The sequence below is a fragment of the Sinocyclocheilus grahami genome, unplaced genomic scaffold (genome assembly GCF_001515645.1).
Source record: "Sinocyclocheilus grahami isolate Dianchi unplaced genomic scaffold, SAMN03320097.WGS_v1.1 scaffold8.1, whole genome shotgun sequence".
In the NCBI taxonomy this organism is placed as follows: Eukaryota; Metazoa; Chordata; class Actinopteri; order Cypriniformes; family Cyprinidae; genus Sinocyclocheilus; species Sinocyclocheilus grahami.
This window is the reverse complement of record NW_015505187.1, coordinates 464,125-478,212: the sequence shown is the minus strand read 5'-3', so window position 1 is coordinate 478,212 and position 14,088 is coordinate 464,125. Positions and strand designations below refer to the sequence as shown.

Here is a 14,088-nt window from a genome sequence, read left to right as displayed (position 1 = left end):
ATATATTTTTAATAGAATTTATAATAACATCAAATTTTTTTTTTAATTAAATACACTTGCACATTTCTGTAATATTCTGGCGTTTAGGAACAATTTCTCCATGAAAGATTTAGTGTACATGCTCTCTTCTTTTGTGGTGGTATCTATCTACTGTATTTATATTTATTGCTTGTTATAAATAATCATTCAATAGTATTATTTGGGTCCACCTGCTTATAAATAATTTTACAGGGTGTTATTACATATCAGCATATCATCAAGATGTAGCAATGACGGTTCAAAACAGGTATCAAATGTTTTAGATATTAGTGTGTATGCATGTAGTCTTTCTGGATGCATATGCTTTCTCTTCTCAGGAATATGTGAGGACACGTGTTGCACACAGGAGGCTCTGTACATTGTCTGTGTAGAGATAGTGAGACTGACGGACTCTGGCTTGGCCCTCGGTGCTCATGTCCTGTCTGAGCATGTGCAGAAAGGTGGAGTGGAACTCGCTGCCCTCGGCCAGCTCAGGAGAGAAGCTGTCGTCATGTTCCTTCATCTTCAGATGCTGGTTCCTCTGAGCACCCAGCAGGTAAAGAGACCATGCCTCCTCAGCCACAGGCCTGGCCTCCAACTGTTCACAGGCCTACGGAGTCAAAAAGATAAAGGTCAGAGGTACTGCTTTGTATACAGTAGTTCAATAGTGCTTCAGTCAGTCTGAGTGTATGACACACCTGAAGAACAAGGTGCTCTTGTCTGCATTGTGTGTTCCAGCGGCTCCAGGAAAAAGCCACGGCTGAGGACATTAGAGCCATTTGTTCATACACTGTGTGCTCTATTAATGGGTCCTAGAAGTGGAAAGAACATGGATAAAAATATTATTACATCATGGATTTGTATAACTGGTCTATTTAAAAAAAAAAAAAAAATTAAACCCTACACTTTCAAATAAGGGTCCAAAAGGAATGTTCTACATCGACCTTTTGCCACAATGAAGAACCCTTTGTGCAATACAGTTTACGGACCGGTACTTCATATTAAAAGTTCATGAAACCATCTATGCCAATACAGAAAATGTTTTTGAGAGTGAAAGGCAATTCAGCCCCTTGGTTACCTTTGGGTTGATGCTGACATACTTGTCTGAATACTCATTCACAAATATATTGATTCCAGCTCTCCGCATGGCCTTCTGCAGATCTGAGGGGCTCATCCACTTCCCTAGAAGATGATCTAGGTTCTTTCTTTCCTCCATGTGCAGCATACATTGCTTACCCTGAGAAACGAAAAGCTATCGATCAGTACTGGTGATGCACACAGAGAGAACCATTTTTTTGTAGCCTTCGACATGTATGGAAAACAGCCTGGCCTTGAGTTGATGCCATACTGCTGGTCTTAGTTAAATTAAATTGCTCAATGACAGGACGCTTTTTTTGGATCCATTAATGTATTCAGAAATCTATTAAAAATGCAGTTCAAGCATGCAATAATTTGAGTGCATCTAGTCCGATATATTAACTTTTTGGTCACTTTATTTTAAGGTCCAATTCTTGCTATTAACAAACCATTAACTGAGACTTTTGCATCAAACTTCTAATTTGTTGCTTATTAATAGTAAGTTAGTTGTTATTTTTAAGTATTGGGTAGGATTAGGGATGTACAATATGGTCATGCAGAATATGTGCTTTATAAGTACTAATAAACAGCCAATACATTAACAATAGGCATGCTAATAAGCAACTAGTTAATTGTAAGAATTGGTCCCAATACTAAAGCGTTAACTTTTATTTTGCAAAATGTCATATGGTGTGACATTTCTGATAATCATTACTTAATTCATTATATTTGTTACTTACCTTAAAAAATTGTGTATACGTGTATAAAATATAGTTTTCAAAATCATTATATGAAACCAACATGAATACAGAAAAGTTCTATATTTCTATGTTTTAAAGTAGATATTTAAAAATCTTGACTCAAATGAAGGTGTAGAACCATCTCCAGGATGATCAGAAGAAATGGACAGCCCCTGAGTTAAATATATGAGTGTCACAGCAAAGGGTCTGAATACTTAGGACCATGTGATATTTCAGTTTTTCTTTTTTAATAAATCTGCAAAAATGTCAACAATTCTGTGTTTTTCTGTCAATATGGGGTGCTGTGTGTACATTGAGGAAAAAAAATTAACTTAAATGATTTTAGCAAATGGCTGCAATATAACAAAGAGTGAAAAATTTAAGGGGGTCTGAATACTTTCCGTACCCACTGTATGTATATTTTTGGACAGGGCCTCTCTTGCCTTGACAGTGATGCTGACTTCAATAAGAGCTCCAGTGATTGTGAACAAAGCTGAGTCTTGGCCCAGAGGCCTCAGCTCCCATGACTGGAAAGGCATGTTAGTGTATGACTCCTGCAGTAATGTGAAGGCATAGAATGCATTCATCTTAAAGGAGATGCTGCGAGTCTCTGCGTCATAGGATGCCTCAGAAATGCAGTCTGCCCGCCAGTGCTGACCTGCAAAAACAGGTGTGCAATAAACAGGCATGCGGTAAAATACTAAGATATGAAAATAACGGAGGCTAAAGTAGAGGCTGTATATACAATACACAATCTGATGCTACATATGTGTGGTGTGAATTGTTCACCGATAGGATCCCAACGTGCCACATGTGGATCCTCCAGAAACAAAATTGAGTCAGGCAGAGCTACAGTGACCCCTACAGGCAACGAGGCAACAGTGCTACTGTGTTCATCCAGCCTCACTGAGGTAGAGCTCTGAGCTCGAGACTGCTCTGTGGAATAGGGGAAGACCTGGAGACCGGTTTCTAACAGCTATGAGGAGGCACAACAGTAAATGACAATTAATGCACATTATTCTCTTTGATCTCTTGCAGACTGTCCCAGATTACATCCAAAGATGTACCTCTCTCATTTCCCAGCTCTTCACTATGTGAGACTGAGGTGGTAGATGGAACACATCAAAGTAGAAGACTCCACCCAGGGGTGTGAACTGCTGCAGGTCCACTATATGTACGTCAGCACTGTCAATCACAGGTTCAGCTGGTGATGAGTCTGAACCATTTTGATCTAGAGACAAGTTAAGTTATCAGAAGCTAGCAATTACAGTGATACTACTAGTGATGCATAATATATCACTTGATAGTCATTACAGGTGCATCTCAAAAAATTTGAATATCGAGAAAGTTTTCACTTTCAAAAAGTGAAACTTTCATATATTCTAGATTCATTACATGTAAAGTAAAATATTTCAAAAGTTTTTGTTTTAATTTTGATGATTAGTGCTTACAGCTCATGAAAGTCAAAAATCCAGTACCTCAAAATATTAGAATATTTCCTAATATCAATCAAAACAAAAAAAGGATTTGCAAAACAGAAAAGTTCAAGTTCTTTAAATTGTTCATTTATGCTCCCAGCTCTTCACTATGTGAGACTGAGGTGGTAGATGGAACACATCAAAGTAGAAGACTCCACCCAGGGGTGTGAACTGCTGCAGGTCCACTATATGTACGTCAGCACTGTCAATCACAGGTTCAGCTGGTGATGAGTCTGAACCATTTTGATCTAGAGACAAGTTAAGTTATCAGAAGCTAGCAATTACAGTGATACTACTAGTGATGCATAATATATCACTTGATAGTCATTACAGGTGCATCTCAAAAAATTTGAATATCGAGAAAGTTTTCACTTTCAAAAAGTGAAACTTTCATATATTCTAGATTCATTACATGTAAAGTAAAATATTTCAAAAGTTTTTTTTAATTTTGATGATTAGTGCTTACAGCTCATGAAAGTCAAAAATCCAGTACCTCAAAATATTAGAATATTTCCTAATATCAATCAAAACAAAAAAAGGATTTGCAAAACAGAAAAGTTCAAGTTCTTTAAATTGTTCATTTATGCACTCAATACTTGGTCGGGGCTCCTTTAGCACAAATTCCAGCATCAATGAGGTGTGGCATGGAAGAGATCAGCCTGTGGAACTGCTGAGGCACTATTGAGCCTTCAGCTCGTCTTTATTGTTGGATCGACTTTCTCATCTTTCTCTTGAAAATATTCCATTGATTCCAGGTCAGGTCAGGTCATGTTGGCTGGCTGGCCAATCAAGCACAGTAATATCATGGTCAGCAAACCACTTGGAAGTGGTTTTGGCACTTTGGGCAGGTGTTAAGTCCTGCTGGAAAAGGAAATCAGCATCTCCATAATGCTTGTCAGCAGATGGAAGCATAAAGTGCTCTAAAATCTCCTGGTAGACGGCTGCATTGACTTTGGACTTGATAAAACACAATGGACCAACACCAGCAGATGTCACGGCACCCCAAATCTTCACCGACTTCAGAAACTTCACACTGGACTTCAAGCAGCTTGAATTCTGTGCCTCTCCAGTCTTCCTCCAGACTCCAGACCTTGATTTCCAAATGAAACGCAAAATTTACTTTTATCTGAAAAGAGGACTTTGAACGAGCAACAGTCCAGTTCTTTTTCTGCTTAGCCCAGGTAAGATGCTTCTGATGTTGTTTCTGTTTCAGAAGTGGTTTGGTAGCCCTTTTCCTGAAGATGTCTGAGCGTGGTGACTCTAGATGCACTGACTCCAGCTTCAGTCTACTCCTTGTGAAGCTCTCCCAAGTGTTTGAATCTGCTTTGCTTGACAGTATTCTCAAGCTTGTGTTCATCGCTGTTGCTTGTGCACCTTTTCCTACCCAGTTTCTTCCTTCCAGTCAACTTTGAATTTAATATGCTTTGATACAGCACTCTGTGAACAGCCACCCCTTTCAGTAATGACCTGCTGTGACTTACCCTCTTTGTGGAGGGTGTCAATGATCATCTTCTGGACCATTGCCAAGTCAGCAGTCTTCCCCATTATTGTGGTTTCAAAGAACAAGAGATACCCGGAGTTTATACTGTAGGGATGGTCATTTAATGAAACCCAAATGTAAATATTCTGATATTTTAAGATACTGGATTTTTGACTTTCATGAGCTGTAAGCTCTAATCATCAAAATTAAAACAAAAAAACTTTTGAAATGTTTTATTTTACATGTAATGAATCTAGAATATATGAAAGTTTCACTTTTTGAAATAAGTTAACTTTTTCACGATATTCTAATTTTTATAAAATGCACCTGTATATTTTTTTATTTAATCAATATTGGGCAGTGTTGCTATTATTACCCAAAACTATTGAAAATTCATTTTAAAATAAATAAATAAATATTGCCTTTGCAACTAACTGAAAATTAAGTTGTACTAAAATTACTAAAAATGAATTAGTTATTCATCTTTAGCAGATTTTAAAATGGAAACCTGTCTTTCATACTTTCATATGACGTGTTATAATGTGATGCCTACATTATGCCAAGCAAACATAGCAACTATAATATGTTCATATTAAAGGGGTCATATGATGCGATTTCAATTTTTCCTTTCTCTTTGGAGTGTTACAAGCTCTTGGTGCATAAAGAAGATCTGTAAAGTTGCAAAGACTAAAGTCTCAAATCCAAAGATATATTCTTTATAAAAGTTGAGTCAGCCACGCCTACCTAAAACTAACACTCGTTCTAACACGCCCCCACATGTCTACGTCACTATGTGGGAAGATTTGCATAACGCCGCCCAAATGTTCACGCAAAGAAAGAAGTCGTAACTTTGATTCTCGCTGTAGTATTGTTGTTGGTGCTGCCATGTCGTAAAGGCGCTGTGTGTTTTGCTGTGAAAGGAGGTATTCGGCCAATCATAACGCACTGGATAGCTGGCCAATCAGCGCACACCTTGCTTTTCGGACCGATGAGCTTTGTAAAAATCGATGCGTTTCAGAAAGGCGGGGCATAGAGGAGAAACAATAATGTACAGTATGTGGAAAATAATGTGTTTTTTTTTACCTTAAACCGCATAAACACATTTTATTACACCAAATACACAAAATAATGTTCTTTTTAGCAACATCATATGACCCCTTTAATACAGATCTCAGTTTGTATAGTTTAATGAGTGCGGTTATTGGTTTTGAATTGAAAGTCTTATTAAAGCAATAAACCAAGAGAGGTTGTATGCATAATGTAAAGTGTTGTGATCCTTCAGCGGTGTATTGATTTTATAAAATCGTGGCAGCAGATTAAAATGCCAGCGTTAATTAAAATGAATAATAGCCACAATAAATAATTGTTCTGCCAAATGATTGGCCTATCTGATAATATTAAACGCATTGGACTTGGCTCATTAATATGATATTATTATAATTCAACTGGTGTGCATATTTTGCCTATTATATGAGCTTCAAAGTAGATTTCAGAGATGGAACAATCCATTTTATAATTATTTAAATCATCGGTAGTATTCTACATATTGTTATAGTTAACTAAAACACAAATTTTAGTATGTTATAAAAAATTCAACCATCTTATTTTGTTGAATATAAGGAAAAAGAAGAACGAAATTGGGAAAATCAGGAAGTAAAAATATGAAAAGTCCAAACCAGCTTCTAATGCTGTTGTGATTTCCTCCATCTGACTTTCTCCTTCCTCTAACGACTTGACTGAAGAGCTCTTCCTCCCCTCCTTAGCTGAGATCACACTCACAGCACTCTGACACATGGGCACACACTGATATTAACAGCCACAGAACACACTAGAAAACAAGTACATACACATCAAAGCCTCCCTCACCCTCTTTCTGCTGTCTGATCCGACCGAACGACTGTCTTCCTCCACTGGCATTGAGCTTTCTCCCTCCCCCTCTCCTTCCATCTTCTCATCCTGCACCGCTGCAATGCTCTCAATTGCTGGAATGAGAACGGCCTCCATCATGGATCTCCTTCTCTGGAGCTGTTCTCGCTCGCTGTGATGGGACAGGTGATCATATCGTGTATGAAGGATCCGAACAGCGACGTCAATCACAGCAAGTGGCTTTGGCAACTCAAAGCCCAGACCCACCTCCTCAAACCGGAAGCCTTTAAACCTGGAAACATGGATTGTCAAGTTTTTCCTTTATCCCACAACAGTGCCTAATATTCACCATGAAGATACACAAACCTTGGGTTTTTGTTGAGGTTCGCCCACAGACAAAGAGTGATATTTTCGTCCTGGACTACAGTCTGCATGTTGCCGGTCTCAATGTCAGAATGAGAACTTGCGGCCTGAATGGAGAGCAAAACACACATCTGATATGTGTTCAAACAGAAGTGAGCTTCATAGGAAGATCTCAGCATAGCTCTTGCCTTCAAAAGCTCCTCAGTGGCCTGGTTGAGTTTGCAGTGGATAAGACTCTGTAGACACAGGAGTGTTTCTCGATACTGCTGAGCAACACTGGGGTCGGGACCCTCACTCAAGAGAAAGTCCAGTTCGTTTGTCAACTGTCAAAGAGAAATAGTTAAGGTCCATTCACACCAAGAACGAGAACTATATTAGCATCTCCGTCATCAATAACTGACTTGAATAAACTATGAAAACAGCAGATCCAGAGTGTTGGTCTCACCTGAAGAGCCAGAGCACAGTTCTCCAAGACCTGCTGGATTTGGGTTTCTGAATCTTCTCTCCACAAACTGATGAAGGAGTTGATTTCCGGCTGCACTGATGGATCTGGGCTGCCGTCGCAACGCATGTAACGCTCCCACTATAAAGACCAGAGACCAAATCAGCACTTAAAGTAGCCCCAGTATTAGCCTGAGGCATCTGAATAGAGTTTCATCATGATTCTTGTACCTTAGCTTTATCCCTGCATTCAGATTCCCACGCAGTGACTGCAGAGTGATTCTCATCTAGAATGTGCCGCAGCTCATTCAGCTCGTCCTCTCTGCGCTCTCTGTCCTGTGGATTTTGACAGGTGACAATCATTCATCACATTAAAACTTGTCACAAGAAATCCATCAGTACAGACAGCTACATATGCACTAAATCCTGCAGGGAAATGTCTGCAACACAACTGTGAATGTTCAAATGGAAGTTCATCAGACCTTCAACTCAAGTTGCTCTTGTTTCTCTTGTTGTATTCGCTCCCTCTCCAGCCGTTCATTCTCCTCACGCTCAGCAATGACACGAGCTTCTTCTACAGGACAGAGACACAGTATACAGATTTATTATCAATTAAAAACTGATTTAATATGAATTGAATTGATATTGCAGATGTACCTTCCTCTCTCCGTCTTTGTTCATCTGCCTCTCTTTGCAGTCTCTCCCTCTCAGCCTTGCTGATGTTTCCTCCTTTGTTTTTTGCAGACTGGATTCAAAATGCTGATTATTTATAGTATGAAAACTATAATAATGATTTTTTTTTCTCGATTTAACGTTTGAAGTTGTTCTACAAATATTCTAAAAAGTGTGTGTATATATGTATATATGAAGAGATGTTCTACAAACTTTATTTTACTGACAAAATTGGGATTTTTTTTTTTTAATTAAAGCTGACCAACAAACATTAATAATTTTAATACAATTAAAGGCAATTTTAAGTTGAAAGCTGTTTACAAACATACTCCCATCAAACAACATACCTTTCCATCCTTTGGTGGCTGTTAAAGAAGACATACAAATAAAATAATTAATGGGAAAACTTTACAGAAAAAGTAAATAAACCAGACAAACATCGCTAACAAACCCAGGATGGTAAGTTTAACATAACATTTTGGCTCGTGACTTTCGCTTTTGCTGCTTATGTTTCATTAAATATGAAGCCAGAAGTCACACGAAGAAAGATTTATTGCATATATATGCATATTTGTTCGTACTATCGCTAATATTTTTCTTTTAATACATTGTTAAAACGACTCACCATGTTTACGAGCTCTCAGGCAGTAGGCTGGCGTCCTCCTGTCACTATGGCGACGACGCATGCGAGATAGAAAACAATCCGCTCGGAGCACGGTTATCAGGAGGAAACTAGGGCTGTTCGATTCCGACATTTTTTGGAATCGAGTCCGATTCTGATTCCTGGTTCTGGAATCGATTCCTCTCTCTTGTTTTTTATTCTTTTTCAATTCTTGTTTTTGTTAGATTGAAAGAATCTATAATCTCACCACGACTGCAGGATAAAGGTCGTAGAAAGGAGCCTTCTCATAATATGAAGCTTTATTTGTAAAAAAAAAAAAAAAAAATTACGATACATAAATTGTAATTTTAGCTCCGCAGGGGGACGTGCGTTTATCGCATTAATTGAGCATGACATGAAGTGTCTAAAATAAATGTGCACAGTTCAGCTGAATGATGAAGTTTACTTTGACTGTATGCTTTGCACAAAGTTAACAAACTGTACACTGAAACAACATAACCAGAACATTAACGATAACCGATAGAGCTCGTGGTTTATCTGTCAATCAGATGAGCTCTCAGCCACTGATCTATGCTCGGGTTTTCTTTTATAATTACCATTGGCTGATAGAAGTGTTTAAAAAAAGAAAAGAAAAGTATTTTAGATGGAAATAAGATCAAGACCCTTGATCACGTCATGGTCTATTCCAGTGGTTCCCAACCCTGGTCCTTGAGGCACCCCAAAACTGCACGTTTTGCATGTCTGATTCAGGTCATCATCTCATTAGTAGAGACTCCAAGACCTGAAAATGGAGTGTCAGAGAAAGGAGACATGCAACATGTGCAGTGTTGGGGTGCCTCAAGGACCAGGGTTGGGAACCACTGCTCTATTCAGTCGTGCAGCGCTCAAAATCGTGGACAAGCCAGGGCCACCGTAAAATAACCTCTGAATCGTTTTTTTGAACTGGTTCTAATGACTTCTAATCACTTTTAGCGAGCACGAGGGAGGCGAATGGAAATTAAAATATAAAAATGAAAATAATATTTTATCTCACAACTCTCGTAATTACGGCTTTTAACGAGCATGAGGGAGGTAAATGGTGCTTCTCAAACGGAAGGCTGCATCTTAAAATTCAGATAATCTCAGTACCGACTCCTTTTCTTTGTTTATTTTCGTGAATTTAAATGTGTGCAGCCTTCCGTTTGAGAGGCACCCATAGATAAGCTTTGTTGAACTGAAAAGGGCTCTGAATGAGGAGTCGATTCCCCTTGATGGAATCCTCTCGATTCCCAACGCCTCAGAATCGAGGAGGCAGTGGTTGGAATAAGCAGCAGCAATTTAAGAACACTGGTGCAGTTTTGCAGAACAGGAGATCACGTTGAGCTGCCTCTGGAAAGAAAATTAGGATTCAGTTCAATATTACTTTAACAAATAGACACTCTTATATCTCTGAAAACAAACTTCATTATGACTAGAACGTGTCATACTTTTTGTAAATAACCTTACCATAACCAGTTATAGTGTGATGAGATAGTATGAGAAACAGAAATAGTATGAGTAAAGTAGCTACATTTGGATACAATATACTGCATTTCAAAATGATTTCGGTTTACAATTTGCAGTTGGAATGAGGGTAGCTAGTGGACTCACCTCGGAATAAATTCGTTTTAGTTTACCTAATCATAAATCCAAACAGTTTAGCGTGAAATACAATGTAGTGAAGATGAAATCACACTTTGTGCTGAAAAAACGAAGACGACTCATATTTTGCGCCATCCTGTGTAAAAACAAGACAATATTGCTGCAGCCGTCAAAGCGTTATTAAGCGTGACCAGATGGCGGCAATATTGAACCTTTAATGCAAGCTTATTTCTTACAAAATCAACAAAACTCCTCTAGACTATTGTATAAAGCCGCTGAGTACACTTTTAATGGTTGTTTGTTATTTCTTCACCACATTTTCTTTTGGGGACGGTTCCTCTAGGGCTGGGAATCGATTCCAAAAAGAATCGATTCTGAGGCGTTGGGAATCGAGAGGATTCCATCAAGGGGAATCGACTCCTCATTCAGAGCCCTTTTCAGTTCAACAAAGCTTATCTATGGGTGCCTCTCAAACGGAAGGCTGCACACATTTAAATTCACGAAAATAAACTGAAAGAAAAGGAGTCGGTACTGAGATTATCTGAATTTTAAGATGCAGCCTTCCGTTTGAGAAGCACCATTTACCTCCCTCATGCTCGTTAAAAGCCGTAATTACGAGAGTTGTGAGATAAAATATTATTTTCATTTTTATATTTTAATTTCCATTCGCCTCCCTCGTGCTCGCTAAAAGTGATTAGAAGTCATTAGAACCAGTTCAAAAAAACGATTCAGAGGTTATTTTACGGTGGCCCTGGCTTGTCCACGATTTTGAGCGCTGCACGACTGAATAGAGCAGTGGTTCCCAACCCTGGTCCTTGAGGCACCCCAACACTGCACATGTTGCATGTCTCCTTTCTCTGACACTCCATTTTCAGGTCTTGGAGTCTCTACTAATGAGATGATGACCTGAATCAGACATGCAAAACGTGCAGTTTTGGGGTGCCTCAAGGACCAGGGTTGGGAACCACTGCTCTATTCAGTCGTGCAGCGCTCAAAATCGTGGACAAGCCAGGGCCACCGTAAAATAACCTCTGAATCGTTTTTTTGAACTGGTTCTAATGACTTCTAATCACTTTTAGCGAGCACGAGGGAGGCGAATGGAAATTAAAATATAAAAATGAAAATAATATTTTATCTCACAACTCTCGTAATTACGGCTTTTAACGAGCATGAGGGAGGTAAATGGTGCTTCTCAAACGGAAGGCTGCATCTTAAAATTCAGATAATCTCAGTACCGACTCCTTTTCTTTCAGTTTATTTTCGTGAATTTAAATGTGTGCAGCCTTCCGTTTGAGAGGCACCCATAGATAAGCTTTGTTGAACTGAAAAGGGCTCTGAATGAGGAGTCGATTCCCCTTGATGGAATCCTCTCGATTCCCAACGCCTCAGAATCGATTCTTTTTGGAATCGATTCCCAGCCCTAGAGGAACCGTCCCCAAAAGAAAATGTGGTGAAGAAATAACAAACAACCATTAAAAGTGTACTCAGCGGCTTTATACAATAGTCTAGAGGAGTTTTGTTGATTTTGTAAGAAATAAGCTTGCATTAAAGGTTCAATATTGCCGCCATCTGGTCACGCTTAATAACGCTTTGACGGCTGCAGCAATATTGTCTTGTTTTTACACAGGATGGCGCAAAATATGAGTCGTCTTCGTTTTTTCAGCACAAAGTGTGATTTCATCTTCACTACATTGTATTTCACGCTAAACTGTTTGGATTTATGATTAGGTAAACTAAAACGAATTTATTCCGAGGTGAGTCCACTAGCTACCCTCATTCCAACTGCAAATTGTAAACCGAAATCATTTTGAAATGCAGTATATTGTATCCAAATGTAGCTACTTTACTCATACTATTTCTGTTTCTCATACTATCTCATCACACTATAACTGGTTATGGTAAGGTTATTTACAAAAAGTATGACACGTTCTAGTCATAATGAAGTTTGTTTTCAGAGATATAAGAGTGTCTATTTGTTAAAGTAATATTGAACTGAATCCTAATTTTCTTTCCAGAGGCAGCTCAACGTGATCTCCTGTTCTGCAAAACTGCACCAGTGTTCTTAAATTGCTGCTGCTTATTCCAACCACTGCCTCCTTGCAAAGTGAGTAAACCTTTGAGGGGTGATGTTATAAGAGTGTTAAGTCATCTGCTGATTAAAGGTAATTTGCACTTCATATGTGTGGGACAGTCCTCACTCGTCTTGACTTGAGGAAGGCTGGCTGAAGCCGCACATCCAGCCTTTTAGGAGCCTGTCCACACACCCAGGCTGTTCTTCCCTGCATTACGCTGCACAGGTCTGTCCTCGCCATCTGGAGTTTCATCTGTGTGCTTTTACACACCACATGTCTATCCAGACACTGAAACAGGAGCATGACATTGTCATGACAAATGCAGCCACGTGTTACATAGACAGACAATAACATCATTACATTTGTTTGGATCATTGATATTGTTTGTAAATATGATGTTGTGTCACCTATCTATCTATCTATCTATCTATCTATCTATCTATCTATCATCTGTTTTTCTGTCTGTCAGTGTATTTAAGACTTTATAATAATATTCAGTTGTCCAATATTTTTGAGCAAATTAACTAACAAACATTATTTTTTGCTCTGTAGTATGATCTACACACTACGCAGCGGAAACAGCTCTTGTCTACAGACTGCCAAAGGAGCTTGCAGATATTCAGGTGCAGAACAGGAGTTGTCACATGCTCATTGACACAGCATGAAGTGTATAAAAGCCCTAAATCAGATAAGTTACTGGGGTATTTATAAAGCTAATCGAAAAAGGTGTTTTCTTGTCAAAACGAGAGAAAAAAACACTGTTTACCATGCGCTTTCTGGCCAGCCTTCTGCTTTATAGTTCCTTGGTGGAGTCAGATAATTGCTACAGAAGCTTTTATTTGCATCACTACTGACTTTTAGCATGGATAGATGACCGTTTCCTTTCTCATTATTACTGTTGTTTAGGGTTTAGTGCATGCGGCTTGCTGACAGGATCTAAACTTCAGTGTTTTACATAGCAGCTGGAGTGATCTGACCTCTCCCCACATTCAGCATTTGTGTGTGACCTGGTCGGGGTCATCTGATCATACCATCTTTTTCAAAGCCGTTGTTTAGAGTGATAGTGCAGGGCTAATGTGAGATTAATGGTTGTCCGGAGAGAGGCAGTGAGCAGATAGGGCCCGCCAGACATTTTCCTTCAACTCTTTCATTATGCTCAGTTCGTAATTACACTAAACCTAATTATTGTCCCGGGCTTTGTGATCTTCAAAGCCAAGATGTAACAAATAAAGCCGCTTGAGCGCAAGCAATGCAAATAGAGAAAAAACCGCTTAATGAACAATAAAATCGACAAAACGCTCCAGAAAAAAACGAGATTGGAGCTGATGTTAAATCTGTTGACATTTAATTTCCCAGCGAAACAGAAACACGCTTTCCTCTAAAAGACAACATTCGGGCACAAACAAATGTGCTGGCTATGAGGAGAGGAGAAGGATGAAAGATGGGTTTACTAACACGTCTCTTCGTCTCTCTTTCATGTTAATTAGAAATCACATCCCTTTGTTTCCTTTTGCAGGCACTTATTTATTTTCCTATTCCATCCATTAGAACAAATTTGCTACATGAGAGACAAATAATTGGATTTGTCTTCATGGCTGTCGTGGACGGGGGGTGTTTTTTTTTTTTTGGGGCTTTTTTT

General features: G+C 38.9%; 1 protein-coding gene across 1 annotated transcript; it reads right to left on the bottom strand.

The window, feature by feature from the left end:
• Positions 1-297: 297 nt before the first annotated feature.
• dnai7 (dynein axonemal intermediate chain 7) lies at positions 298-8,803 on the bottom strand. Its single transcript, XM_016278719.1, has 16 exons — positions 8,761-8,803; positions 8,483-8,500; positions 8,121-8,208; positions 7,946-8,037; positions 7,695-7,799; positions 7,468-7,605; positions 7,211-7,345; positions 7,026-7,129; positions 6,660-6,951; positions 6,470-6,578; positions 2,903-3,066; positions 2,625-2,811; positions 2,279-2,493; positions 1,097-1,255; positions 717-830; positions 298-628 (listed from the first exon to the last, which is right to left on the bottom strand). Exons 1-16 carry the CDS (start codon positions 8,761-8,763, stop codon positions 353-355), a joined length of 2,199 nt encoding a protein of 732 aa, XP_016134205.1. The 5' UTR covers positions 8,764-8,803; the 3' UTR covers positions 298-352.
• Between the last annotated feature and the right edge of the window lie 5,285 nt (positions 8,804-14,088).

Bases quoted from the DNA above. Each gene is read 5' to 3' on its own strand.
- dnai7 (XM_016278719.1), bottom strand. The intron at 2,494-2,624 runs GTGAACAATTCA...CTGTTTTTGCAG, and splicing joins GGCACGTTGGGATCCTATCG to GTCAGCACTGGCGGGCAGAC. The intron at 629-716 runs GTGTGTCATACA...TTGACTCCGTAG, and splicing joins AAGAGCACCTTGTTCTTCAG to GCCTGTGAACAGTTGGAGGC.